Here is a 27,718-nt window from a genome sequence, read left to right as displayed (position 1 = left end):
TTTCAAAAATCTGAAACAGAGGTAGAAAGTGTTCTTTATTTTTCCTGACATGTTTTCTCGTGAGAAAACACTTTCTTTTTTTTTTTCTTTTTTTTTTTTTTAGTCCATGGACTGCTCCCAGTTTCTAATGTTAAAAGGAGATCTCTTGTTAGAACTACTAATAGAACTACATTGATAAAACAAAAAGAAAAAAGAAAAACACTGTGCTAGTGATGGCTGTTGTATTGGAAGTTGGAGTCAGCCATGACCCGTGACCCATACCCCTGCAGGAGCCCCTGGTTCTGAATAGAAAGTGAGCATGTGTTAGATGAAATAATGGAGCTCATGTACAGGGGGCACCCTGCATTTACACCACATATTTGTTAGCACATGGATTGACTAGAGTGCACCATTAGCTCCCTGTTTTGATGGCCAGAAAGTGTTATTTCTGAAGAAGAAAAAAAATGTAAACATTTTCCCCATGATCATTGCTGACTCCCTGTGTTTGAGGTTTTTTTTTTTTTCTTTCTTTCTTTCTCTCTCATTTGTTGTGACTATTGTTTCAAACTCAGTTTGTTTCTCTGGCATGGAAAAGCCAAAATGAAGTTCTTGGTAAATGGCATAGTGTGGATGGATGTAGTGGTTCAGGCCTCTGTAGACACCTGGATTCACCCTGTGGTGGTGAGGTTATTTGATGGGGTGTGATTTCATTTGCCCACAGTCAACAAGAGGGACCCACTTTGCTGTCTCCTCTGAAATCACTGTGGTATTTTCCCTTTGCTTTTACGGGCACCTTTTTGTTTTTCTCCATATTTCAGCTCCCTTTCCTTGGATATAACTCTTGTACCTGACAGTGGAAGTTTTATAGGAACATGAGGAGATAGACTAACACTCCTCCCCACTCAAAAAACAACACACACACACACACACACAAACAAAAAAGCCCAGGCATTTCCAAGCCTGGTTAGTGTTCTGTACCCATTCAATTAACAACGGACAGAGTTAGAAGTGCTCACTCCCTCTCTCTTTCTTAGTGGTATTGTGGTATAAGATGATGTTAACTGACAGTTATAAGGAAACCTTAGACGAGTTCATAGAGTTAAAACTGTACTTTGTCTGTATTTTGAAAAAACACTACCCACCCTCTCCTTCAGCTTGTGTTGTATCTGCCCTCACATCTCTGCCATGATTTCTTAGGGAAACGTGTAAAATAAGCAGATTAGAATGTGGTGCCAAAACAGAATGTCTGCTTCTATCCTCAAAACATGTATTTAACTTATTCATCCTCTGCATTGGAAAATAAATGTGCAGCTTATGTTCAAAAATTACAATTCATACAAAGCAAGGTATGTAAGTTCTGTACTTAGCCTAACCTTTTTGCAGGTTTGCCATGATTAGTACAAAGTCAGACTCTGCTTACCATGGACCGGAAGTAACTTGGTTTGTTTTCAAGTCTTTAGATGACAGACCATGCCGGAAAGAGGTGTGCTCTTGCTTGCATAAAGACAGCTGTGCTATGGAGTTGTTTTCGTGGATTTTTTTTTGTTGTGTTTTTGCTTTTCTTTAAAATCTCAAAAAGTTGATGTGATTCAAGAGAGTGGTTTTTGCTAAAACAAACTGAAGCACACTCATCATTACATTAAAAAGGAAGAAAACAATTCTGAGAGACAGCAAGCATAAAGGGTCCAGAATCCCTGTGATTGCCATGGATCAACTCACCCAGTCACATATGTACACCAGTGTGAATCTTTTAAAAATTCGACCCCAGTCTTGGCCTTGCTCCTCTCCCCCAAACCCCCTCCCACCCTGAAAAGAAAATAAGGAAGGGGAAAAAAATCACCCCCCCCCCCCCAAAGCATTTGCCTACCTCCCCACAGTCAAAGCTGGGTTTCAGAGCTGCCTCTGCAAGGGGGATCACGTGTTGACTTTGATCATAGGCTACCATGTGCTTCCTTAAAACAAAACAATGGAGGGGGTGGGGGCGGGGAGAAAAATCAGAAATAATTGACCAGGGAGCAGAGAACATCCACTGTGGGTGGGCATGCCTCTGCTGGGGCTGGGTGTCCATGTTGTCCATCTTGTTTCCTGGGAGGAGTTTTGTCTTTCTGGGGTCCATCCCTCCCTGGCTGGTGGTGGGTAGCACCTCACAAAGGGCTGGCCAGGGCCTTTTTCGATCGCTTGATCATGCTGGGGTGGAACTCGGTGTGCCTCCGGGCGTGCTTGGTGAGGTGGTCACTCCGCATGAAACGCTTCTCACAGAGTGGACAGCGGAACTGCTTCTCCCCGGTGTGGGTCCGGTAGTGGCGGGTCAGCTCATCGGAACGGGAGAACTTTTTAAGGCAGTCTGGCCACGTGCAGGGAAAGGGCCGCTCACCTACAGGGAGGGCAAAGGAGACAGAACAGTGTCAAGAGCACATCAGAGAATGCTAAGCATATCACAGGCCGTACTGCAGCGATCACCTCCTCCCCTAATTGAAGTTTTTGGAAGTTCTACCCCAGCACCTCAGAATGTGGTTGTACAGTTGGGTCTATATCTCTTGGTTCAGAGGGAGTGGGGCTTGAAGACAAGGCTTCCTGCTTGCCTGGTGGGTGGATGATGACTGAGCGATGCCCCCAGCAAGAAATGTCTGTGTGCTGAATAGGTGCTGACTAATGTCTGGTCATTATTTTCCACATTCACAAGGTAATGACTATTAATATAGTATTTACATTGTTAGGTCTAATAAACAATTGTAAGATGATTAGAAGGGTGTCCATTTTATGCAAATCACTTACATTTTATGTAGAATGTTGCATCTAAGGATTTTGGTATATAAGGGGTCTTGAGACAAACAGATCTTGAACAAGGTAGTTAAGGTTAAATAAGGTCATTTGGGAAGGCCTTCAGCCAATGACGGTGTCCTAAGACACACTGAGAAGCAATTGGGTAAGTCCCCTTAAAGACAAGGAGAAAGGAGCCATCTTTAGGGAAAGAGGCTTCAGGCTGAACCAATACAGCTGACACCTTGATCTTAAATTTCCTGCTTCCAGAATGGTGAAATCATCCATTTCTGTTGTTTAAGCCACCAGTTGATGGCTCTTTGATACCACAGCCTTAGCAAACTTCACCAAGAGCTATCTTCTCTAAACAAATGAGGTTGGCAGTTCACACCTAATGGATACCTCAGAAATTATTCTTATTTTTTTCTGATTTTATTCTGTAATTGTTGGTTTCAGGAGTTTCCTCATGATCCCAAAGGCTGAGTCCTTTATTAAAGTGCCTGGTGTCTTAGAGATAAAGACAACAAGGACTGGGAACATGGCCTAGTGGTAGAGCGCTTGCCTTATATACAAGAAGCCCTGGGTTCAAATTTTCAGCACCACATATATAGAAAAAGCCAGAAGTGGTGCTGTGGCTCAAATGGTAGAGTGCTAGCCTTGAGCAAAAAGAAGCCTGAGACAGTGCTCAGGCCCTGAGTTCAAGCCCCACGACTGGAAAAAAAATTAAAAGAGAGAAGAGAAATGAAAACAACAGAGGCCTTTGGTCCAACCAACCTCCCACTCAGAATAAGCATTTCTCATTGAGATTTCCAGTGCTGGGGATTTGTCTGTAGGAGGTGCAGTGCCAGGGAGCCCAGCACCTGGTGAGGGAGCCAGGCTGTGTCAAAGCAACACCACCACATATCTTTATTGATGTGAAATCTACCTTCCTGCAGGGACCATATTCTAAGTCATTAGTGTCAGAACATGAGAAGTATGGATTCCTTCTGCCTCATCATATCCCTTTAAATACTCAACAGCAGCTATCATGTCTTCCGCCAATCTTCTCTTTTGTAGACTAAACAATCCAAATTGATTCCATATTCCTTCCAACAGAAGGAAAAGATTACAAAAAAAAATGAGTCAAATGAGTGCAGAGCGCGTATTAAGGGAGTTCCGTGCATTGTCTCACTGCATTCTCACAGGATACTCTGCAAAGAATGACCTATATTTTACACATGAGAAAATGCAGACATGGATGGTCAGATTTACTTGCTCAGGATCACACAACAAGAGAGCAGAACCATGGTGGTACACACTGGCAATCCTAGTGCCCTGGAGGCTGAGACAGAAATAGAATTCAAGGCCAACCTAGGCTACCAAGAAGATCCTGTTTTATTTATATAGAATGTAGGAAAGCCCTCCCTGCAAGATATGCTCAGGCCAGCATTAAGGGCCCAATCCTGACCAAGGTGAATGGAAAGCACATATACAAGCAAAAAAAGAAAAACTCAAAACAAGCCTGTTCAGATGAGAACCTTAATTACTCTCTTGAGTCTGTCTACACCCTGCTCGGGAACTGGCTAGCTACTCTTCACACCTTTCCAAGCAAGCCCAAAGCAGCTGCTTTGTAGACATACGACGCACAGGCCCCCGTTTCCACAGAACTCTCCAAAAACATGCCTTTGGAAGATGTGAGGAACGATTTTTTTTTCCCCACTCCTATTCCAGCCTTCCTGGAATCTGCCAGCAAGAAGCTGCAGAGGCTCGGAGCTGTCCAGCAAGATACATGTAAGTCACGGGGAAATTCTCTTCTCTTCAGCCCCATTACTGTCCTCACCTGTGCTCATGAGCTACAACAGTAAACTCAAACCAAATCAGCCATTCTATCAACTTTATGATCGCCTATATATCACTACATAAGCTGGTCTCCAAGCAAAGCATGGGTCGAATTCTCACAACAATCTTGGCAGGCATTGTCAATATGGTAAAATGAGTTAATCCTTAACAATTGAGTCCCTACATACAAATAGAAGTATAAACCCTCACTCAACCCTGGCCTGAAAAGCAAACCAATGCATATTGGTCCCTCCTTAGGGCTGATGGAAGCTAGGGACAGTGATGTACAAAGCTGCTCCTGTAGGGAGTCAGAAAGAAACAACAGCAATGCTTTAAACAAAATCATGAAGTTGAAAACTATACTTGTGCAACTTGTATTGGATAAACATCGCTGTACCCACTGCGACAGAACTTTGAGCAGCCTGTCATGACCTCAATAAGGCTGAGCTTCTTGAGGCAAGGAAAATGTCACAAATGATTTTTGTCTTACTCATGTTGCAGTGTTTACTAAATGTCCAAGCTTACATATATTCATCCCCACGGAACCTGTGGGGGACGGGCTCCAGGACTTCCTGTTACATGAGTACCAAAACCCAACGATGCTCAGGTCCTTCATGGAAAATCGTGAAGCATATTGGCATGTAGCCTAAGTACATCTTATTCACTTTAAATGACCTTATAAACCTAACCCAAAGTAAGTATTCCTAATAGGGTATAACGAATAGAAGGTAAGCTCTTTAAATATGTGCTATACTGCAGTGTTTAGGGAATGATGGCAAGAAGGAGAAACATCTATACAGCTGGTCTTTTCCTGAGTTTTTGATTTACAGTTGAATCCTCTAATGTGAATGGTACAGAATGGTGGCTGTGCATGCATGTATAGGATGTGCATGTGTGTGTGTGTGTGTGTGTGTGCATACACTGATATGCTTAATCTTTTTGTTCTCCAGGTCAGTCATAGCAATCAAAACCTGCTTAGATGTTCTAAATTCCTGGAGAAGGGGCTGGGAATGTGGCTTAGTGGTAGAGTGCTTGCCTAGCATGCACAAAGCTGGGTTCATTTCTTTAGGACCACATAAACCGAAAAGGCCAGAAGTGGTACTGTGGCTGAAACGGTAGAGTGCTAGCCTTGAAAAAAAAAGAAGCTCAGGGACAGTACCCAGGCTCCTAGTCCAAGCCCCAGGACTGGCAAAAAACAAAACAACAAAAAACAAAACAAAACAAAAACTCCTGGAGAAGACTTCTGGGCTATTCTAGAATTAGATTGCAGCGAAGTCCTTTCTAACTCCACAGAGGCAATGGGGGTGGTGGGGTGGTGGTGGATGCTCTAAAAATGCTATATTTTAAATATACTAAGAAAAATATAATGGAGTATAGAATTCATAGAATAAGTTTCAAAGAGAAAAAGAATCTCCTTCTTGGACCCCTCTTTCTACTGCTTTATAACATGAAGGCGAGAAAAATAGTATAACAAAGACTAGGCATGGCATCACATTTCTATAATCCCAGAACTTGATAGACCATCTTAGGTAGAAAGGGACACTTGTTGCACCAACTACTACCTTCCCAACACCCCCCAAAAAGGCAGAACTCAGTATTTTACCAATGTTTATTAGTAGCCAAAAACTGTCAGAAGTGGTTTATTGGAGGTGTGGTCATATAGTTTACTTCATACATTTGTGTCTTTCAACTGAGTTTTAAGAAGAAGGAATTGATTTATCTGAGGAGATCTATGTCCACCGTGGGGAGAAACAAACTGGAGAAGCATTTTGCTGTGGGCTAGAATTATAGAGGAAGAGACATTCCCTCTATGTTAGGATCATGACTTCTAATAAATCCAAGAAGTAGTAGCTCACTCCTATAAATAATCCTAGATATGTGGAAGGCACAATTAAGATGATGGCAGTCCAGGCCAAGCACTGGTGGCTCACACCTGTAATCCTACTTACCTAGGAGGCCGAGATATGAGGACTGTGGTTCAAATCCAGCCCAGGCAGGTAAGTCTGTGAGACTCTTATCTCTAATTAACCACCAGAAAACAGGAGTGGCTCTGTGGCTCTAGTTGTAGAGCACTAGCCTTGAGCTGAAAAGCTCAAAGACAGCATCCAGTTCCAGAGTTCAAACCCCATGACCGACAAAAAGAAATAAAAGAAAAAAATCTGGCCTAGGATGAAAGCACAAGACCTAGTCTGAAAAATAATTAAAGCGAGACTGTTGAGGGTGTATGGCTCCAATGGTAGTGGGTATGGCCTGTTAAACAAACTTGAGGCTCAGAGATCAAACCATAGTACAGTAGGAAAGAAAAACAAAAGTGAGAGTGAGTATAATCAGGATTTAGCCATAGCTCATCATCACTCTGTGATCTTTCTCCTTGCTTCTAATCCAGAGGCTGTCATTAATCTGGCATCTTCATCCCTGAAGTGCTTCAGAGAGAAAGGAGGGACACCCACGGAGAAAATCAAGAGCCAAGAACAGCCTTTGTTAGACTCACTTAGCTTGAATAACTCAAGCTAACAGTTTCTAAGCCTATAACAAAGATCTGCTTGGAAATGAATTGCTAGTGTAAAAGCCCAAGGATCATTTTGATTCTTCTGGAATCCTCTGTAAAAGCATTAGGCACTTTGGGCCAGAAGTTGTCTAAACGAGGGGTTAGCAAACTATAGTCCATTTGCCTGACATGAGCCAAGACCTAATCGTTGAAAAGAAATAAAAAAGAAGAATATCTCATGGCATGAGAAAGCTGGATGCAAAGTTTCATGATCAGGGCATACTGATGAGCGGCTCGCACTTGTAATCCTAGCTACTCAGGAAGCTAAGATCTGAGGATCGAGGTTCAAAACCATCCTGGACAAGAAAGTTCATAAGACTCATCTCCAGTGAACTTCCAAAAAGTTGGAAGTGGAATTCAAATAGTAGATTGCTAGTCTTGGGCAAAAATGCTTAGGGAAAGCACCCAGGCCCTGAGTTCAAGTACCAGGACTGGAACACATATACAAAAATAAGGTTTCATAATCATATATAAAACTGTATTAGAAACAGCTCACTGGGGTTCATGTACTGTCTACAGCCACTCTTTCCACCATAGCAGTGTTGGGCCGCTATAACTGAGAATGTATGACCCACAAAGGTGGGACTGTTTCTATCTGGACTTTATAAAAGGTTGGCTGACTGGCTGACTGCTGATCTTAACCAGATTTGAACTTCTGAAATGTTAGGTTGCACACAGAGTTTATAAATTCAAATGTCTTCATAAGCCAGACACATAATAAAATGTGTAAAATGTCAGGTGTTCAGGCCACAAGTCATGGTGGACTCCATGGTCAGCTGATGAGTGCTTTTCCATTGAGAGACACTTTCTAATTAAGAAGCACAGTCACAGCCAGTGCTGTTTGTGGGTGTGCAGGCCAGATTCTTCTTGGGAACCTATCATTTGTTCCTCTTTAAAAACTCTTCCAGCTGGGTGCCATTGGTTCACACCTGTAATCCTAGCTACTTAGGAGGCTGAGATCTGAGAATCCTAGTTCAAACCTAGTCCAAGTAGAAAAGTCCATACCTAAAGGACAGAAATGGAGCTGTGGTTCCAAGTGCTACAGCACTAGCCTTGAGTACAAAAACTCAATGATAGTGCCCAGGCCCTGAGCTCAAGCCCTCAGGACTAGCGCATTTGCACATGTACCCGACACACACACACACACACACACACACACACACATCTCTTTGCTCAGTGGCATTTGCACACAACTGACTGTGTAATATATTCCATCGTGGTAATTAGTGAGAAACAATAATAAAGTATCAGCAATAAAATGAAATGGCTAAGGATGTTGCTTCAGTAGTAGAGTGTTACCCAATGAGCTTGGGAAGCTGAGGCAGGAGAATTGCAAGTTCAAATACAGTTTTGGCCATATAACATGACCATATAGCAAGAAATAAGAGAGAGAGAGAGAGAGAGAGAGAGAGAGAGAGAGAGAGAGAGAGAGAGAGGGAGAGAGAGAGGAGAATAAGGAAGGAAGAAAAGAAAGGAAGGGAGAAGATAAGAAAAGAAGAGAGGAGATGTTATTGCAACTAAGAAAGTATGGAATGGGAAAATCACATAGAGAGAGGCTGAATGGGAACACAGATGATGTACAGAGGAGAAAGAGAGAAGCCCATGAAATTGTGACTTGACCTTCATCCCACAGACCAGAGGGAAACCAAATTAGTTCCCTTCCCTCTTTCTACTCAGTGCAAAGGTCCAAAGGGGAATTGGTCAGCCCTCTTCATACCAAACATCTCACATGGTACCACTTAGAGACTTCTTCCACTTATCTTTAGTATTAATGAGAGTTACCATCCTCCTAGGAGAAAAAAAAAAAAGCTGGTGCCAATGCTTTATTTCTGGCCTTCACAGGAAAACACACCCAGAGGCAATGACACAATAAACTCTGCCTTACTGGAGCGGAGCTGTTAACAGCACAAGTTTCTCAGAGTTCTCATTATTTATACACCACTCCCCGCCCCTTTCAGCAACAAGCTAAGCACCTCGTACTGACAGACTCTGTTCAGAGGATAAAATAAATTCCATCAAAAAGGCTACTGAACTCTGCACAAAATGTGTAAATGGCTTTCTCTGCAAAGATAGATCAGGTCTCAAAATTCTCTTGGGCCTATACAGGGTTAAAAGAGAGAGGTAGAGCAGGCCTATTGGCCTACAGAGAACTTGCTGAGAAGGAGCTTCCTCTTTACTGGTAAATAAGTAGACATTATAGTTCAGATCTTAAATGTTCATCAAAGACATGTGTGTTAAAGGTTTGATACACGGATGATAGCCTGGTTTGAGAAGTAGTACAATATTTAGGAGGTGAGACCTAGTGGAAGGAAGTTAGGTCATAGGGGCATGTCTCTGAAGGGGATATAGGGTCCTCACTTGCTTCCTCTCTCTTTGCTTCCTAGCTACCATGTATGTGGAGAGCAGCCCCTTGACTCTGTGCTGCTGCCATGACAAACCATGCTGCTATAGGCCCAAAGCAATCTAGCTACACAACCAAGACAGGAACCTCTGAAACCCTAAGCCCAGATAAACCTTTCTTCCTGTATGTGGATTTCTCTCAGGTATTTGGCTTGTCACAGCAATGGAAAGTAGATGAACAACCCAGTTGATGCTGAGTGCAGCGCATGCTCTTGAGAAAAAAATCTCGAAAAGAGTGCAGGTGATTTCTTCATCTATGACAAAAAGGATGCAGTTCTTGGAGTTCTTCGTAGGTTCAGGGTTTGCTCCCTGGATGCACTCAGCCTTTGAGTGTCTCCTGAGTTCAGGCAGGCTGCTCGTGAGGCAGTAAGTGGTCAGAGAGGCCTGCATCTCGAATATTACCTCTTTCTTACAAAGGTCTTCTCAACATGGACCTAGAAAGTCCTAACCTTCATCAAGGCAGAAAAGTTAAAAAGACAGAATCAAAAAATTCCATTGTTGGGCTGGGGATATGGCCTAGTGGCAAGAGCGCTTGCCTCGTATACTTGAAGCCCTGGGTTCGATTCCCCAGCACCACATATACAGAAAATGGCCAGAAGTGGCGCTGTGACTCAAGTGGCAGAGTGCTAGCCTTGAGCAAAAAGAAGCCAGGGACAGTGCTCAGGCCCTGAGTCCAAGGCCCAGGACTGGCAAAAAAAAAACACACACAAAAAAACAAAAAAACTTCCACTGCTTCTGGCAAAAACAAACCAACCTGGTTTTACACATACACACACACACACACACACACCCCTAATAGAACTAGGTCTCTCTTACAGAATAACTAAAAATGCCCATTAAAACTCATAGTTACACAGACAGGTACAAAATCGAGGTAAAATAATGTTTTTGAAAGAAAAAGAAAACACCAGCTAGGATTCTACAGGTAAAAGGATAAATTTGATATTAGAAAGTCATATTGATTTTATTCCCCATTTTAACAGGCTAACATGTACATACGTTTGCCAAATAGTATTTGATAAAATGCAACAGCCATTCCTAATGAAACACTTTTAAGAAAAATTATTTAACAGGATTAAAAAATGCAGATCTAACATCTATACTTGGCAAGTTAAAGAGTAAAAGAAAGGTAACATTCTTACTAAAGTCTAGGCCAAAGTATGTATATATATATATATATATATTTTTTTTTTGGCCAGTCCTGGGCCTTGAACTCAGGGCCTGAGCACTGTCCCTGGCTTCTTCCCGCTCAAGGCTAGCACTCTGCCACTTGAGCCACAGCGCCGCTTCTGGCCGTTTTCTGTATATGTGGTGCTGGGGAATCGAACCTAGGGCCTCGTGTATCCGAGGCAGGCACTCTTGCCACTAGGCTATATCCCCAGCCCCTAGGCCAAAGTATGAATATCCATTCCTATCATTAAAATGTTGTTTAGGAAATGAACAGTGAGCAATTAGGTAAAGAAGTAAATGGCAAGCAGAAGGAAGCTGTGAAATAAGAATTATTTGCAGCTAGAATAACTTGCTACTTTGGAAATACAATATATTTTCCTCAACATTCTCCGGCATATTAAGAGATGGGTGCCAGTGACTCACGCCTGTAATCCTATTTACTCAGAAGGTTGAGATCTGAAGATCATGGATTTGAGGCTAACTCAAACAGGAAAGTCCATGAGATTCTTATCTCCAATTAACCACCAAAAGCCAGAGCTTTGGCTTAAGTGGTAAAGCATTAGCTTTGAGCAAAAACAGATCAGGGACATTGCCCAGGCCCTGAGTTGAAGCCCCAGGATGAGCACACCAGCACACACACATACACACACACACACACACACACACACACACACACACACACACACACACACGAGGAAGAATGGAAGATTTCCCATGCTGCTAAAGTGTAAGACTCTACGGTGCAAATATGACACATTTATGCCAACACACATATGAAGTTAACACACACTATAAGAATTTCATTTCCTTAAGCTTCGTAAAATTACTTCTGAAGTTCATCTGGAAGTATATGCCAAACTTGCCAAGACACTTTTGTGAAAGAACAAATAATAAGCAAGCACTTGTAATATTAGTTATTAAAATGTATTATTAAATCTGTAATAATTAAGATACTGAGCTACCAGCACAGGGAAAGACAAAGCCAAGCAGAGCTTCAAATAAAGCAAAACAAAACAAAACAAAAAAAAAAACCCAAAACAAAAAACTACAGAGATTTAATGAGTATTTCAAATCAGTGAAGCAGAAAATGTTTAACTCTGTAGATAACAAGAGGCACCAGGTTAAAAAATAAAGATTAAATCTGGACCCCTACCTTATAGTTTTTCACTTAATTCTAAAAGGACTATAAGTGTAAATGTAAAATAAAATCATTATGGCACCTGCGGACGGGGAACTCATGCCCATAATCCTAGCTACTCAGGAGGCAGACGTCTGAGAATCATGGTTCAAAGACAGCCTACACAGGAAAGTGTGAGATTTACAGTTCAAAGCCAGTCTGGACAGACAAATCCAAGAGCCTCTTATCTTCAATTAATCAGCAAAAAAAAAAGAAAGAAAGAAAAAAGAAAAAGAAAGTCATAACTAAGGCATGGCTCAAGTGGTAGAGTGCCAGCTGTAAGTAAAAAAAAAAAAGCCCAATCAGAACCCAATGCCTTGAGTTCAAGCCTCAGTACCACACAAAGAAAGTGACAGACAGATGGACGGACAGACACAGATAGACAGAAAAATATAAAAATATATTCAAGCTCACAAGTACTCAAAACTTGCCAATTAAGACACAGGTAAAATAATCTGTGGAAATGGTGGAAATAGTGTAGTCTGTCCCTACCACCACTAAGGGAGAATTGGGACTCAACTTTTTCCAGAGCCATCTGAGAATATTCTTCTGGGAGTAATTTCTGATAATAATTTGGTAATAAGTAGATAAGGGCAGGAAAAGATACAGGGGTACCAACATTGCTTATAAGAATTAGAAGTCTGTAACAACTGAAATGCACAAGAATAAGCAGCTGGTTTTGCACAGCATAATGGGTCCATATGGTGGAAGAGTATATATGTACCTGTCAATATGGCGCCAGACTGATATTCAATGGAATGAAAAGGTATGAAGTATCTACTGCTAAGTGAGAATGGCAGCATGTGGTCTGCTGTATCCATGTGTGAGCATCTGCAGAAAGAAAAAAAACCCTAGAAGACTGTATACAAAATATGAATGATTTTTTTACCTGTGAGGACATAAAGAGTAACTTCTTTCTGCATTCTTCCCCCAATATTTTCTCATTTTTCTTTTTAAATCATGAGTACAAAGCCAGGTGCCAGTGGGTCACACCTGTAACCATAGCTACTTAGGAGGCTGAGATCTGAGGACCACAGTTTGAAGCTAGCCCTGGAAGGAAAGTCCCTGAGACTCTCATCTGTACTTAGCCAGCAAACAGGTCAGAAGTAGGGGTATGGCTCAAGTGGCAGAGCACCAGCCTGAAGGTCCTAAGTTTAAGCCCCAGGTAGTGGCATCAAAAAAAGTACAGATTTTTCGATAAGAAAAAGTTCTTTAAAATTAATTTAAAAATTAATATGCTAAAAAAGAATTTTGTGAGTTTAAGACCAGCTTGGCTACGTAGTGATACCCTCTCTCAGACAAAAATAATATCCTACATGGGGGCAGGGTATATATGATTTAACTTCCAAAAATACTTTTATTATCTTTAAGTAGTTGTATACAGGAGTTGGCATTCAACAGAGCAATTTATGAGCACAGTGCATTTTGATCGATGTTCACTTGCCTTTTACTGAGAAATTATTAGGACAATTAGGACATTCAGGTGTCCAGGAGCCAAGAACTGAGAGTCATTCTGTTTTGTATTCAAGCAAATTGTTAGAAAGTGAGAAAATTTCTGAACATGCATCTGTTTTCTCACTCCTCCTTTGCTTCTTTTCTCACTTTTTCCATATGAAAATGGCCCTTAGAACAGACAGGACCAAGCTTATTTACCTCCTTTCCTTCCTTCCTTCCTTCCTTCCTTCCTTCCTTCCTTCCTTCCTTCCTTCCTTCCTTCCCTTCCTTCCTTCCCTCCCTCCCTCCCTCCCTCCCTCCCTCCCTCCTTCCTTCTTTCCTTCCTTCCTTTCTTCCTGTTAGATTTACAAACAGTAGTGACAGGTTACGCAAGGAAGGACTGTCCTTGCTAAGGACAGGCAAGCGTGATAAAATGGTAAAGAAATACAAAGGTCATATGCCAAGAAAGCATGCCTTGTGAACCAGGCTGGTGGGGCATGCAACCTACACAGGCCACTCCAGATCCCATGCCTCAGAAACCCTGCTGTTCATAACCATCTGGTCTCCTTCCCCCACAGAAAAGCAACATAGACTTGGAGATACAAACTTGAACAGTTGTTTTTATTCCATTCTCCATCATCCTCACATGCAGAACCATCCCTGGGTACAGAGAGTCCCACAATCTCTGCATAAATCATTTGGATAAACTCTGCATTCAAACCGCAACTAAGCAGAGTATGTGGTTGGTGGTAAAGAACTTACCTGGTATGTGCAAGGTACTGAGTTTGATCCTCAATACCATGAGAAAAAAAAGTCAAGAAATCAAAAACCTCCTCCTGTTCATGGGGAATATTGCTACATCTGTAAATTTCCAGAGGAATATAGCTTGTTGGCAAAGAAAAAATAATCCCGAACGCCATTGCAGTGGCTCCTGAATCCCTGTGATTCGGATTCCTTTAATGTTTTATTTGTTGATTCTGCTAAGCCACTACAGAGCTTGGATGTGAGAATTTTTTTTAATTTTTTTTTACTGCCTGGTCCCTGTGTATATCTCTGTAAAGGGAAGCAGCTTGTACTTCATGGCAGAGCCTGAAACAGGAAATGGGTGCAGGTAACATCTGTATAACATCTGTACAGCACTTCCTCACTCAGTACCTTCACTGTGGAAGCAGCAAGCCTGGGTACCTGGTGCTTGTGTCATGTCATTTTCAATGGAGTCTCTGAGTGCAAACTCCAGTGGTCCTGGTTGACTGCTAATCAAAGAGGGTGAACATAAGATTCTTAGCCTGTATATGGCCTTTGTCTTTGGCTGGAAGCAGTGTAGAGTGAAATTTGGCCCTAAGTGGGCATTTGTAAATCCAAGAAGGAGCTCCTCTTGGTATACTTTGATTTTTAAAAACTGATATGTCAGAATGGAGGATTGAATGTCATCTTATCCATTCTCCAAAGGCCCTTACCAAACACACAGGGAGTCCCAGAGCCCCAAAAGATCAGGCCCAGATTTTCTGGTTCCCAAACCAGCAGTAGTTCTGCCTCTGTCCTGTCATTTCTGGGAAAGATAAATAATGAATAATCCTCTAAGCACTGAACACTGAACCAGATATAAGCACTTCATGACTAAATGACTTCAAGAACACAGATTCTTTTAGCCATAGGATTTGGGGGTGATTTTTATGACTATTGAGTTCTAGATTTATGTTTCAAAAGAAACCAATGCAAGAGGCAAGTAATTTGCTCAGTCTGCATTTCTAACAAGTTCTCCCTTGATGCTAAAGCTGCAGATCTCAAGAGTGCAGTCACCAAGCACCGATGGCTCACGCCTGTAATCCTAGCTACTGAGGAAGCTGAGATCTGTGGATTGCCAGATCCTTGAAGCCAGCCCAGGCAGGAAAGTCCATATCCAATTAGAATTAGCTACAAAAAAAAAGGACACATGTACTCTGTGTCACTGAGCTATGATGTTCCCTGGGTCAAATGTGCACTTTTAAATTTTCAGTGTACAATGGGTTTGTCCAAGTAGAGAAGCATCCATACAGACATAAAAGTCTCTTAAGTGTCCAGTTCTGTAGAGAGAGGCTTTGGAAACCCCCTGGAAAGGCTACCATTATCTGTTCCATGTCACCCCTAGAGCTTAAATAAACCCCCATTTAGGAAGTCCTCCACAAGTGGGATAGCTGCTACTGGAGGGGTCATGCATCCATGCTCGCCTAGAAGGTGTCTTCCCTTCCAAATGTAGAGAAGGGAGAAGAACGATGTGGTCCTGTTGGGAGAACACCACTGGAGAAAAACTGTGTTGCAGTGTCTGGCTTCTAACATCTGGAGCCTCATGCGGAAGCCCTCTTGAGCAGAGAAAAAAATCAGCATGTGAAGAGGGAACACAAGCAGACCCATGGCAGCCATTTCCCATCACCAAGAAAGAAGGATGGCAGTGCCACTTGCACCATAGGTGAGCTCCCTGCCCACCAACTAAGAGATCTTCCCCAAAGAAAGAGAGGCAAAGGAGCCCACATCAGGATGATAATTCTGATTTTGTGAACTTTTAACCCCAAGGTGAATGAAATTTAATAGAGGTGACTGAGAAGCCTTAAACTGCCAAGATAATAAAGTTGTTCCTCAACAGAAGAAATGGAGAGACTAGAGCCTGATTATCAGATGCCCACTCTTACCTACCAGCTAAGTCCTATCCCACATGAGGACTCAAGGGCAAGTATTACTTTTCTAGCACCGACTTCCAATCTTCCCTTCTGTGTTCCACACATTACTGGGACTGGGGTATGGCTGCCATGGTCACAAATCCCTCTCATGGCCACAGGAGCCACTGGGAAACAGCTTTAACCTGAGTGGAGTTCCTGAGTGGATTAAGGCCGTGACTTCTTGTGGTTTAGTGTTTATCACTAAAGACCACAAGTGTAGGTCTGAGCTCTTGCCTGCCATGAAGGAACATCCCAAGGCACTTTCCCAGAGGGCCTAAAGGAATGCAACCTTCATGGGTACCATTTTTAAACTTAGGAGCATACTCCCTTACCCCACATTGGGATATTGGGAAGATTAAAGGAATACCCCTCCCCTTCCCAACTCCTGCTGGGAAGTTTTGAGGCAAAGGCTTGGGGCAGATGCTTCAGCTCACCAGAGTAGCATTTTGTGGCTGGTCACAGGTATGGTTTGCAACTATAAAGACAAGCTATTTGCTTGTTTGTTCATTGTGGAAGAGGTTCTTTTTGAGACAGAGTCCTGCTATGTAACCTAAGCTGCCTTCAAACTCATGATCCTCTGGCCTTGCCCTTTTATAGTACTGTGATTACAGGCATGCATCACCACACTTGACTTCATTGTACTTATTTTCAGTAAAACCATAATAGTACAAAACTACAGTCGAATTATGGTAACCTAGGGATTTAAGTCACTTTCATGTGGTGTGTAAGTTACTTTTAAGCTTTACTTTTGGCCTTATATATTTATTAGGGTGTTTTTGTTGAGCACTGTGTACAGAGGATAGGCTTTTGAATCTCAACAGGAACCACCATATAAACAGCTCATCTTTGTAGAGTTTGCACCTTTATCTATCAGCACATAGGGTAATAAGGGTTCACGTAAATATGAGCATCACAATGAACAGTTTAGAGTTAAGATCAAGTGAATAGCTTCAAAGATTTCACTGCTGCTATTAAAATTTGTTCCCAAGTAAGGCCTTTAGCTTTTGGACTTAGACCTCCAGAGGTGTAATACTTGTTGATATCAGTTAACTGCGAAGACTTCTATCCATTCACTAACGGCCCAACTTCTCCAGTCTCCGAACTAGAGAAAAATTGTCATACCATTTTGTCACCTATGTTGTTAAGCTGCTCTTTGGAATACATGGTTTGTGAGTCTAACTGGGCTGCTGAGGGCATAGGTGTTAGATTTGCCTGTCTGGCATTTATCTCTACGTCTAGGTAAGAAATAGCATACCTTCAATTTCCTTTTGCAGCCCTCCTTGCGCGCTTCAAATCTTTGAAATTCTAGCTGATAATCCTATGCCTTTAGACCCAGGTGGTTGCATTTGACCCAACCACCCAGGTGGTTGCATTTGACTCAGCCTCATGAAAGAAGGGTAGGGGGGCCCAACCTGAGCTTCATGGGGCTTAAAGTCTGGCACTTTTGCTAGAAGCACTGGGAATGGGGCACTATTTTTCTATGGGGTTTGCCAAACTGGCAGGATGTATCTAACAAGTTTGAAGCCATCCTAGAATCGTCCAGAAAGCTTACATATAGATGAGACCTGAGAAAACAGCAGCAAGGCCAATCCATAGAGAGGCTTGTCACACCTGAGCCCCGTGAGGCCTGAAGCTTCAGCCTTCACAGGCAGGTCTGTGTCTTGAACACATAATGCTCTATTTTTTATTGAGCCTATTCAAGTTTGAATCCCGTTGCCTGCATCCAAGAGTCCTCACAGAGCAATGGTTTCAAAACTGGGTTCTTTTCTGCTTGGATGGAAGCAACTTCTAAGTTGCTATGGTAAATACACAGTAAGTATGGTCAGAGTCCAAGATTATGCTGACTTTCCTAATTAAGGTTCATGAAAACAGCCTCATACAAGACTTACGAAGACACCAAGTAGACAGCTGAAAATGAGAAGTGTTGGGGCTAAATCCAAGGAAGCCATGGAAAACACTGGTCTCTTCGCATTGGCAGAAATGCTGGGGCCCAGGGCAACAGCCATTCATGCACAACTCTTAGTACATAGAAACATGCTCAGAGAATTCCAGTAGACCCTTGGACAAGACTAACTCATGCGCCTCCTCCTACAAAACAAGCATAATAGTACCATTCTCTCATATAAGATTGCTAAGTTGTAATTAATTAATTAATTAATTTTTTGGTCTTTTCTTTTTTGGTACTGGGGATTGAAATCAGGATGTTGCACTTGCTAAGCAAGTGCTTTGCCACTGAGCTACATCCCAGTCCAGGATTACTGAGTTCTAACGTGACCCTTAAATAAACCATGTAGCTTGGACTCTTAACACATCATTCACATTAGATGCTATTGTTATTGCTATTGCTCACAAAATCCACAGTGTCTCTTAGCATGTAGCACAGCTTTTTTACGCACAACACTCAATCAATCAGATTTAAGATAATGGATGTATTTGGAATTGTAAGCAAAACTTCCAGGAATCACAAGGGCTTTTGGGCCACATACACAAAACAGATAGGAATAGTACCTAAATGCTTTCAATATCTCATCTGAATAAGCCTCACAACTCATGAATATATTATGACTGAACTCCATTTTAGAGATGAGAAAATGGAGGCTCCAAGGAATACATTGCCGTGCTATTAGATGAAAGCAGGACTTAAACCCACCTATAGCTGGGGGATGCTGAGAGCTGGTGCTCTTGGCCTCTCTATTACTGCCACTGGAATGAAGGCAGTTTAAGCTTGCTAGGGTGGGTGGACTGGTCTCTTGGGGTCACTAACGAGCAGCTCAAGCCCTACTCTTTCTCTGACTGCTGTCTTAGCAGAGTTGAATCCTGGGAAGACAGAGATGTTGAAGTCCCCCATCTATCCCATTTCTTTGAGGAAGGAAGAGTTGTAGATTCCTTCTAGAATGAAAATGCCTACCACCACCATCTCCCAGCAGGCTTTTGAAGTTCATCCTTTGCTTGATTACTGGTTCCCATTTGGGTTCAAGTCCTCCCAGGGTCACTCGCTTCCACAAAGATAGGGGTTCAATTCCAAAAATAAGGGTCACACTTCATTGACCATAAAATACTGTGTCCTGCTATCAAAAGCTGGTCATTAATTTTGTATGGCTCAAGCTCTCCTTCTCCCTTTTTAAATCTATTCCAATAATGTCTTCACTTTTTAAAAAAGCTCGCTCTGGTAAGTCAGGAATGAATTCCATTCCCATGTTCAAGTTTATGATCATTCTTAATTTTATTTCTATTTACTTATTTATTTTAATTTTTTAGAGATTGTCTTGGAGCTTGAACTCAGGCCTGGGCCCTGTCCCAAAGTTTCCTTTTTGCTTAAGGCTAGTGCTTTACCACTTGAGCCATAGTGCTGCCTCTGGCTTTTTCTGAGTAGTTTATTAGAGATAGGCCTTGTCCAAGAACTTGGCAAGAACTTGTTAGCCAAGGATGGCTTTAAACTGCCATCCTCAGATCTCAGCCTCCTGAGTGGCTAGGATTACAAACATGAGTCATCTTAGCCTGGCCCTCTCCATTTTATTTAAAAATAAAAATAAAGATTTAGAGGCTGAGGATATGTAGTTCCGTGTAAGACCATAACTGGTGAATTAACTGCTTCTGGTAGCTCTCGAACCTTTAGATTTAGGTCCAGATTCTCAATCTCCATCTAAGGATTGCAGAGTCTAGCATGCTTGGTGGTAAACTACAAAGAAATGAGCACCCTGCAGGCACACTCACTGGCACAAAGAAGCTTTGGGCACAAATGCAAAATAATGCCTTGGAAGACCTCACATAAATGGATGCTTATTTTCTTCCTGGGGATCTTGGACTCATGAATAATGGCATTAGACCCATTATTTGCTGAGGGGACTGCTTGAGGCCAGGACCAGACACATGTTTACTCTTGGCCTTAATGCACCAGAAAGGTATCAAAGTTTCCACTAGATTCCAGGAAGGGAGGAGCAGGAACCTTCTTCAGTCCTGTTTTGGGCAGATTCAGCATGTTCTGGTAACAAAAGGCAAAAGCCATGGCTGAATAACTACCTCTGCCCCCTTTGGTTAATTCCATGAAGCAGCTCAGGTTAAAGGGAAAGCAAAAAAGAAAAAGTGGACCACAGATTAAAAATCATCAGGAGGACACAGGGAAAGAATTTACAATGAAGGAAGAGCTCCTAAGCCTGCACTGACTGAAACATGCCGAAAGTGAAAGGCTTCAGCGTCCTCTGCTTGGAAAGTCCTTCCGGGTCCCTGGGCCCTGGTGTGCTGCTGAGGAAAGAGGCTCTGAGACATGACAGGACAGGCCCAGATTCATACTCCAGCCATAGCAGACAGAGAGCTCTCAAGTCCTGGCAGTCTGTTTCCAACTCTTCCCAAGACTCCAAAATGTTTAAACAAAATTATCCTCCATCTCATTGAGAGGATGAGTACATGTTGTTGTTGTTTTTTTTTAAACAGACAAAATGATGGATGAGATGACATCTCAAGGTCACCTCTAATTTCCAAGTTCCATTCTTTTGATACTGATAACTTTTCACCAAGGGCTTCTACCTATGGACTAAATTTCAGCAAAATGTGGAACCAATCAGGCTTCTCCAGGACCACTGATGGAGGATCACTCCCTTTTTAACCATGTATGGATTTTTCTGCTTTCTTTCTCCGCCTTCTTCTTTTTGTCTCTGATTTGTGTGTGTGTGTGTGTGTGTGTGTGTGTGTGTGTGTGTGTGTGTGTGTGTGTGTTGCATAGAAACAGAAAGTGCCTTTGTACCAATTACTAGGCATTAATTTACTCTGTTCAGTGGGCGCTGGGTTTGCTAGAGAAACATTAGGGAAGGGTGGGAGGTGAGGTGTGTGGGAGGTTTCTAGCTGTAGAAGCATTGCATGATGCAAGCTTTTTGCTCAAACTTGAGAACAGACAAGGAGGGGGGGGGGGAATGGAGAAAACAAAACAAAAAAAAACATCCGGAAGATTTGGAAATTGACTAACAAGAACAGCAGAAATGTGTGTTTTATTATTTTTTCTAATCAAGAATGCTAATGATCACAAGGCATTCAGAAATTCAACTGCTGGGCTAGAAAGCAGATTCTAATCAGATCACGCCTGTCTGTGGTTAGAGGGGCTCTTGAAAGAGTAAGTTCTGGGAAATCATCCTCCCACTTCTCTCAATGAACTTATTAGGGAAGACCGTCATCAGCTGCTTTCCCAATACATCATGTGATGTTTTCCCCTGGGAATTTCAACTTGGGAATTTCCCACAGACTATGCAGAATGACTGGTTCTTGGGATAAACGTCAGCAAGTGAGACAGGAATGTAAATTTGACCCCAAATCCAAGGATTCCACTCCCTTAAGTTCCATCTTTGTGTCTGAAAGTAATGGGATATCCCCATTCAGAGGGTGTTGTTTATCTGGAACCTTCTTTCCCCACCAGAGTTTCCACTCCCACTCTCCTTTCCCAGTTCACTATCCACAGAGGTTCTGGGAGGAAAGTCAAGGAAGCGATCTGTGTGCACTACAATTTTACTCCACTTGCACTTTCTGCTGAGAAGCAGACATGCTGCCAGCCTTGGAGAAGCTAAGGCACTGCTTTGCCAGTGTTAGAGCAGATAGACGCGGACAAGAAAGCAATGAGGAAAAAAGGCTGGGCGCTGGTGGCTCATGACTATACTTCTAGCTATTCAAGAAGCTGGGATCTGAGGATCATGGTTCGGAGCCAGTTTGGGCAGAAAAGTCCGATACTCTTATCTCCAATTGGCCAGAAAAAAGCCAGAAGTAGAGGTATGGCTTAAGTGGGTGTGGCTTAACCTCTGTGCCAGTCTTCAGAGACAAAACCAAGTGAGAGTGTAAGGTCCTTACTTTAAGTCCTATTACACACACACACACACACACACACACACACACACACGAGGAAATATAGGAAATGGTCCTTCCACATCTGGGACTAAGAACAAGAGCTGCCATAGTCTTCCTTCCCTAGGAGAGATTTTTGGTGTGGCCCAGGCTGTAGAGCTGTAAAGCCATCTTTCTCTGGACTCAAGGGAATCTTCATCTCTTCTCTCAAACCCAAAAGCAAACCCATGCAAGCTTAGGAACATATTTCCTAAGCTGAGTTGTCTGCATGCTATCCTTTGCTATCCTCTATTGTCATTTCTCTCTAACAGAACACTTGTCACTTGTGAGTCTAGACATTCTCACTGGGGACAGGTGGGGTGACATCCACCCCCAATGGGGTAAAATTTACTTCTTTGGTGAGTATAAACAATCTTACCTATTACAATGATTTGTGGCCTTGCAAAAGGGTATAGTCTATAAATAGCTCAATAATGTTGTGGTGGTATTAAAATTTCATGGGAGATGGGTTGGGCAGTTATGGAAAATTGTCTTAAGTCTCCTTAGGGGAGAGATAATGGAAAAAAAAGTAGAGAAGCAGTTACCTGGGCAAACCCCCTTCAGGCTTAGTCATGAATCCAACTTAAGGAAGCATGCCAGGTGTGAAATATCATTCCACATCACCCTGGGGAGCAGTGGGAAAGGAACTGGGCAAAGCATACTTCCTTAAGGACTACCATAGTACTTCCCTTCCACTCAGGCTGAGAGGAGAAAGTGGCAAGGGCAGGTCAATGCTTTTCATGGGCCTAGTGAACAAGACTTGGATCTAGTCCTACTTGGTTTTGGTTCTGGTGCAGAGAATGAACCTAGAGCCTTGGGCATGCAATGAGCTACATTTTCTGCCCCTAGAGAGGGGTTCTCTTCACAGATCTCATGACACTAGACTCTGCTTAATCAAATAGTTGACTTCAAAGCTAGGGGAGTAGAAAGCAAAAGGCAAAGGGCAACCTGGGCACCTGTATAAGCAAGGCGAGCTAGAGTTGGCCAGTAATGGTTGAAGAATTAATTCATTTCTAAGTAGTGGATGGTAGCTTCTCCGGTGGGAGATTGTGTAGTTCCTCCCTTCAGCCAGAAAGTCTAAGCATCTCAATAAAATATACAAATATCATAAGGAGAACAAACTACCACTGAGGTTTGTACACAAGAACCTGTAAGCTAAGACTAGCATCCCTATACTGTCATTTAGCAAGCTGAGGCTCAAATTAGAGATTGCAAACCTAAATGTCAAAAGAGACCATGTAAATGATTAAAAGAGACACTGAACTGAGTATGGTGGCATACATCTTGTCATCCCAGCACTTGGGAAACTAAGGTACGAGAATCTCAAACTCAGAGCCATCCTGGGCCACAAGCGAGACCTTGCTCACTCTCACCCCACAGACAATCTGCTTTTGATATAATGCAAATGTATTCCTTTCCTAATAAACTTCACAAATAATGCCCATAAATAAAGCAATTACATTAAATTAAAGGTACCCACCTGAATAGTGAGCAAGCTGACCAAACCAATTGTTACCAGCACTACTGCCAGATCTTTTGATTTTTTTTCCCCCCAAATAAGCCAGAAATCTGGACTCATGCTTATATCCTGATTTTTAGATGCTGGTAAGCAATGAAATTTTTATAAACCCTATGTTGGCCACAGCAAACACATCTGCAAAGCAAATTCAGCAGCAGGCCTCCAGTTTGTAAACTCTCAATCCGAGTACCTTGCTTCGTCTCTTAGCACTAAGAAACAGCAGCACAAATCAAAGGACAGCTCAGTCAGTCTCCACTGTGCCTTCCCTCACAGGACACTATGGAAGGGGCTGCCCTGGATTAAATGAAAATGTGTCAGAATGATTCAACTTCTAAAGCTGCTGGTCCATGGAAGTGGCAGCTGTGAGGCTCTATAAGGAAACGAGCTAGCAGGAGATTCTCCTGGGAACTGGCGAGGCGCAGTGAGCATGGGGGTGTGGCAAGGATCTTGAGATCTTTACAGAAGGTAGATATTCCAAGATGCTATCTCTGTGTCTACTCTCTGGAATCAGCAGAAACAAAATCAGGAAGCTTTTTAACCCATCCCAAACTAGATCTAAGTTGAAGTTCACTGAAACTTCAGAGGTATGAAACATACTGGTTTTTTATTTATCAGGCTTATTCTTCTGCCAATATTTTAGAGAAGCTAAAGGTTTCGTAAAACCATTTCCTGGGATGATAGAGCCACTCTCCCCTACCCCAACATAAGTAAAACCTCTGCAATCACCATCTCACTAGTGTCAAAAGAATGAGTGTAGCATTTAAAGCAGAACAAACAGTTCTTTCACTTCTTTTTCCAGCAACGACTGTGTAAAAGGTTCTCCTGGAACAGCTAAGCCAACTTGCCTTATGGAGAATTAAAGAGCAGCACGCATGCACGCACTCATAAGCAGCCATTTCTATAAATGCCTGGGAAAGGCACTCAGCTGCATGGCCCCAGACTGCTGGAAACCCTCCTGTTCCTGAATCAGACAGGCTCTATAGCTCCCTAAGGCACTGCAGGCCTCCCCAGCTGCACCACTGGGCAGTTCCCTGAAGGAGAAAATGCCTTTGCTCAAGGTGGCAATGCGGGTGGACAGGAGCAATTGAACTCTGGGAACATGGCTGACAGGGCCAGGCCCGCCCAACAGCTGTTGGTGAGTAACACCCTCCATTAACACACTCTTGCTTCACCCCCAGAGCCATACTAAAAGTCACATCTCTCAAAATGGGCACATGCCTCTCATTAACCTCATAGACACAAACTTTAAAAGTTGCTGTTTTTCATGTGACAACCTCAAGGCTGATCCCCAGTGGAACCTGATTTTGCATTAATCACGGAGGAAATTCAGATTTATTTCCATGCCAGCAGCCACCTCCACAGGAATCTCTTCCAAAGGGATGGTGTGTGTGTGTGTGGGGGGGAGGCATAGCTACATAGCCTGTCTTTTAAAAATCAAAGCAAAACAAGATGGAAAATTCTCAACAGAATATCATTTTGAAATGAAAGGCCCAGGGTCACTTTTTCAAAACCTGACAATACCTTTCCAAAAAAAAGAAAAAAGAGCTACAAGACACAGGGAGAAAACCTGTGTTATCAGAAAACCAGGTCTGAAACAGCAGTTCTAACAGAACCTTCCTATAGACATTCAGACATGTCCACAAGTGGATGGATGCCAATTATTCCAGTTCATGTTTACTAGAAACAACAGAGTGGGCAGACTAAACTCCCTGCAAGCTCCAAAGGTTGTTTTACACAGTTGAGGTCTGTCCATCAACAGTCAGGTACCTGGCACCCAGAGCCACCCCACATCCATTAGGGAGCCTTGACCTCTGGCAAGGACCACACCTCCACCGGAAGAGATCTACTTAGAGGTCGAAGTCACGACCTAAGTCACATGGAAACCAGACAGAGCTGAAACCCGTGCCTTAGGAAGGCGAACTTAGTGGTGAAGTGAACCCACCACCAACCATCCCTTGATCAAACTCCCTTGCTGCCTGAAGCAGTGTTATTTTAAACCTCTCCGGGGACTCCGTGGCCAAATTTAACACCACCTTGGCAAGCCCTGAAGAGTAGCCAGCGTCCAGCTAAACGAGGCCTTAGTCATCCCGAGAGGCTCCATGGAAAGGCCCCCCACCCCGGGTTTCCACCACTTCGTCGCAACCCCACCAGGGAGGGAAATAAAAAGATACACCATCGGATTCCTCCCGTCTAAGCTCCTTCCAAGGTGGGGTGGCCCCACAGTCTAGGGGTGCGGACTCTCGCGCGGGGGAGGGGCGGGGCGGCCCAGGGGCGGGGCAGGCCCTGCACCCAGACGAGACACGCACACTGCACAGCACCGCACCGCACCACCCAGCCCAGCCGGGCAGAGTTTAAAGCTCCCGGGCGGGTGAGGGGCTTCTAGAAGCTGGGGAAGCATTAAAGGAGAGAGTGAAAGAATTAAACAGCATCTTATCCCAATGATTTCTTTTTTCTAAAGCACCCTCTCCGTCCCGGGGCCAAGTGCGCCCCGGGAGCGCTGGCCGGGGCCAAAGGTCTAAGCAACCCCGGAGGGCTGGGGGGGTGGGGGGGGAGGCGGCGCGGCTAACCTGTATGCACTCTGTAATGGGCTTTGAGATGGGAGGATTTTCCATAGACTTTCCCACAGCCACTGTAGGGGCACTTGTGCCTCTTTTCGGAGGCGTGTTTCCCCTTCGCAGCCACTCCGGGGTGGAGGAGGGAGAGCGGGCTGGGCGCGCTGCCAGAATCCTGTCTCTCCTCCGGGCTGTGGGAAGGACTCGACCCAGATTCGGTGGTCACGTCGCTGTCGGATCCCAGATCCTCATCGGGACTCTCCAGACTGTCGCTGCACACGGAGGGGGTCTGGATGGGTCGGTACTTGTTCAGGTCCAATAAGCTCTTGGCGATGGTGACCAGCGTGCAGTAATCCTTCCAGGTGTCCCCCGGGTCACCGTGTTCCTTGGTCACCTCGCGCTCGGGGAGTCGCAGGCGCTCGGTATCCGGAACGCCCCCATGGTCCGGTACCGCAGCGCGGTTCGAGATGGAAACCAGACACTGGGCAGCCACGAAGTCCATATAGGCGGCCGCGGACATGGTGCGAGCGACCAGCAGCCCCAGGCGGCGGCGACGGCAGTGGCGGCGCGGCCAAAGTTGACGGTGGCTGCGGAGCTTCGGCTCGCCCCGGCCCCTGGCCTCGGACGACTAAGCAGCGGCGCGGCGCGGCGCGGCCAAGGGGGCGGGGGCGCGGGCGCTTCCGACTCGCAGGAGCGCCGAGGCGACCTCAGCCCCTCATCTTTACGTAACCGGCAGCGCCTCCGCACGCAGCATCCACGGGCCCCGGGGCTCCGCTCGCGCTGCCGCCGCCGCCGCCTCTCGCCGCCGCCGCCGCCCTGCCCTGCCCTGCGCCGGGCGCGATCCCCCTCCCCGACGGGCGCGCCGGCTCTCCAAGCCGGTTCCCCTTTGGAAAGATGCCACACGTGGCGGTCGCAAGTTTATTCGACTGAAAACGCCCCCGAGGCGCAGGGAGAGGAAACTGCAAGAGAGGTACACGCCCTCGATCGCTGGTCCGTCGAGCCAAAACTCCGGGACATTCAGTCGAACACCTTGAGGTGTGGATGGTCAGGGCCGGACGCAGCGCCGGATCTCAGAGACACTTTTCCTCCACTCCACTGACGGCTTCTGAGCCCCAGCTCCGGCCAGTCCGCACCGTTCCGGCATTCTCCGGCTCAGTAACAATTTCGCAGAATCCCATCACGTCACAATCTAAACCCCCTCCAATTGGCCATTGGGGAGGGTGATTCAACTCTGTTTACTTTCTCCCCCCTCCCACCCCGCCCCGCCAGTCAGAAGGGCCTTTTGCTGGAGAGGTGCGTCTAGAACGGAGGCGTGCGGGCCAATCCGACTGTTCCGTTCCGCTGCCTCGTGCTGCCCCGACAGCCCCGAACGCTGGCATTTAAAAGGGTAACACCCGGGAGGCTGGCTTGATACCGCCGCTCCCCTTCGCTGGGTGGTGGGGGCTCCTGGTCCCAAGGAGGGGGAGGGGTCAGGCTTTCGGGCTCAAATTCCAACTTATGGGGCTTTGGGACCCATCTCCCCTAGTCAGTCAGTTGCACTTGTTCCTGTGATTAAAAAAAAATTTAAAAAATTAAAAAGACAACTCAGCTTCGACTTTCCAGCCCGCAAACAGTTAAGTGACTTCCTGCAAACGCTACAGTCCCAGCAACCAGCCTTCCAATCAAAAGTAAGTTGGTTGACGTCACTGGCATCGGCTTGGCCAATCAGAAAGGCGTTCCGAAAGCCAGCGCTCCGCACTTGTAAACGCGCATAGCTTGTAGTGGAAACTGGACATAGAGCTTTGTGTATTTTGTGTGGCTGGGAAT

At 44.3% G+C, this 27,718-nt stretch overlaps 1 protein-coding gene across 1 annotated transcript; it reads right to left on the bottom strand.

Annotated features, from left to right (window-relative positions):
- Positions 1 to 508: 508 nt before the first annotated feature.
- Positions 509 to 27,462, bottom strand: Klf9 (Kruppel like factor 9). The gene is made up of 2 exons (XM_048332752.1): positions 25,928 to 27,462; positions 509 to 2,353 (listed from the first exon to the last, which is right to left on the bottom strand). The coding sequence occupies exons 1-2, from the start codon at positions 26,430 to 26,432 to the stop codon at positions 2,124 to 2,126; spliced, it is 735 nt and encodes a 244-aa protein (XP_048188709.1). The 5' UTR covers positions 26,433 to 27,462; the 3' UTR covers positions 509 to 2,123.
- Between the last annotated feature and the right edge of the window lie 256 nt (positions 27,463 to 27,718).

The sequence above is a fragment of the Perognathus longimembris genome, chromosome 1, assembly GCF_023159225.1.
Source record: "Perognathus longimembris pacificus isolate PPM17 chromosome 1, ASM2315922v1, whole genome shotgun sequence".
Classification (NCBI taxonomy): domain Eukaryota; kingdom Metazoa; phylum Chordata; class Mammalia; order Rodentia; family Heteromyidae; genus Perognathus; species Perognathus longimembris.
Note: the sequence above shows the minus strand (reverse complement) of the source record. Positions and strands in the feature narration are given on the sequence as shown.

Coding starts and splice junctions, on each gene's coding strand:
- Klf9 (XM_048332752.1), bottom strand. CDS start 26,432: ATGTCCGCGGCCGCCTATATGGACTTCGTGGCTGCCCAGTGTCTGGTT. Junction 2,354..25,927: donor CCATTACAGAGTGCATACAG/GTTAGCCGCGCC, acceptor CCCTCCCTGTAG/GTGAGCGGCCCTTTCCCTGC.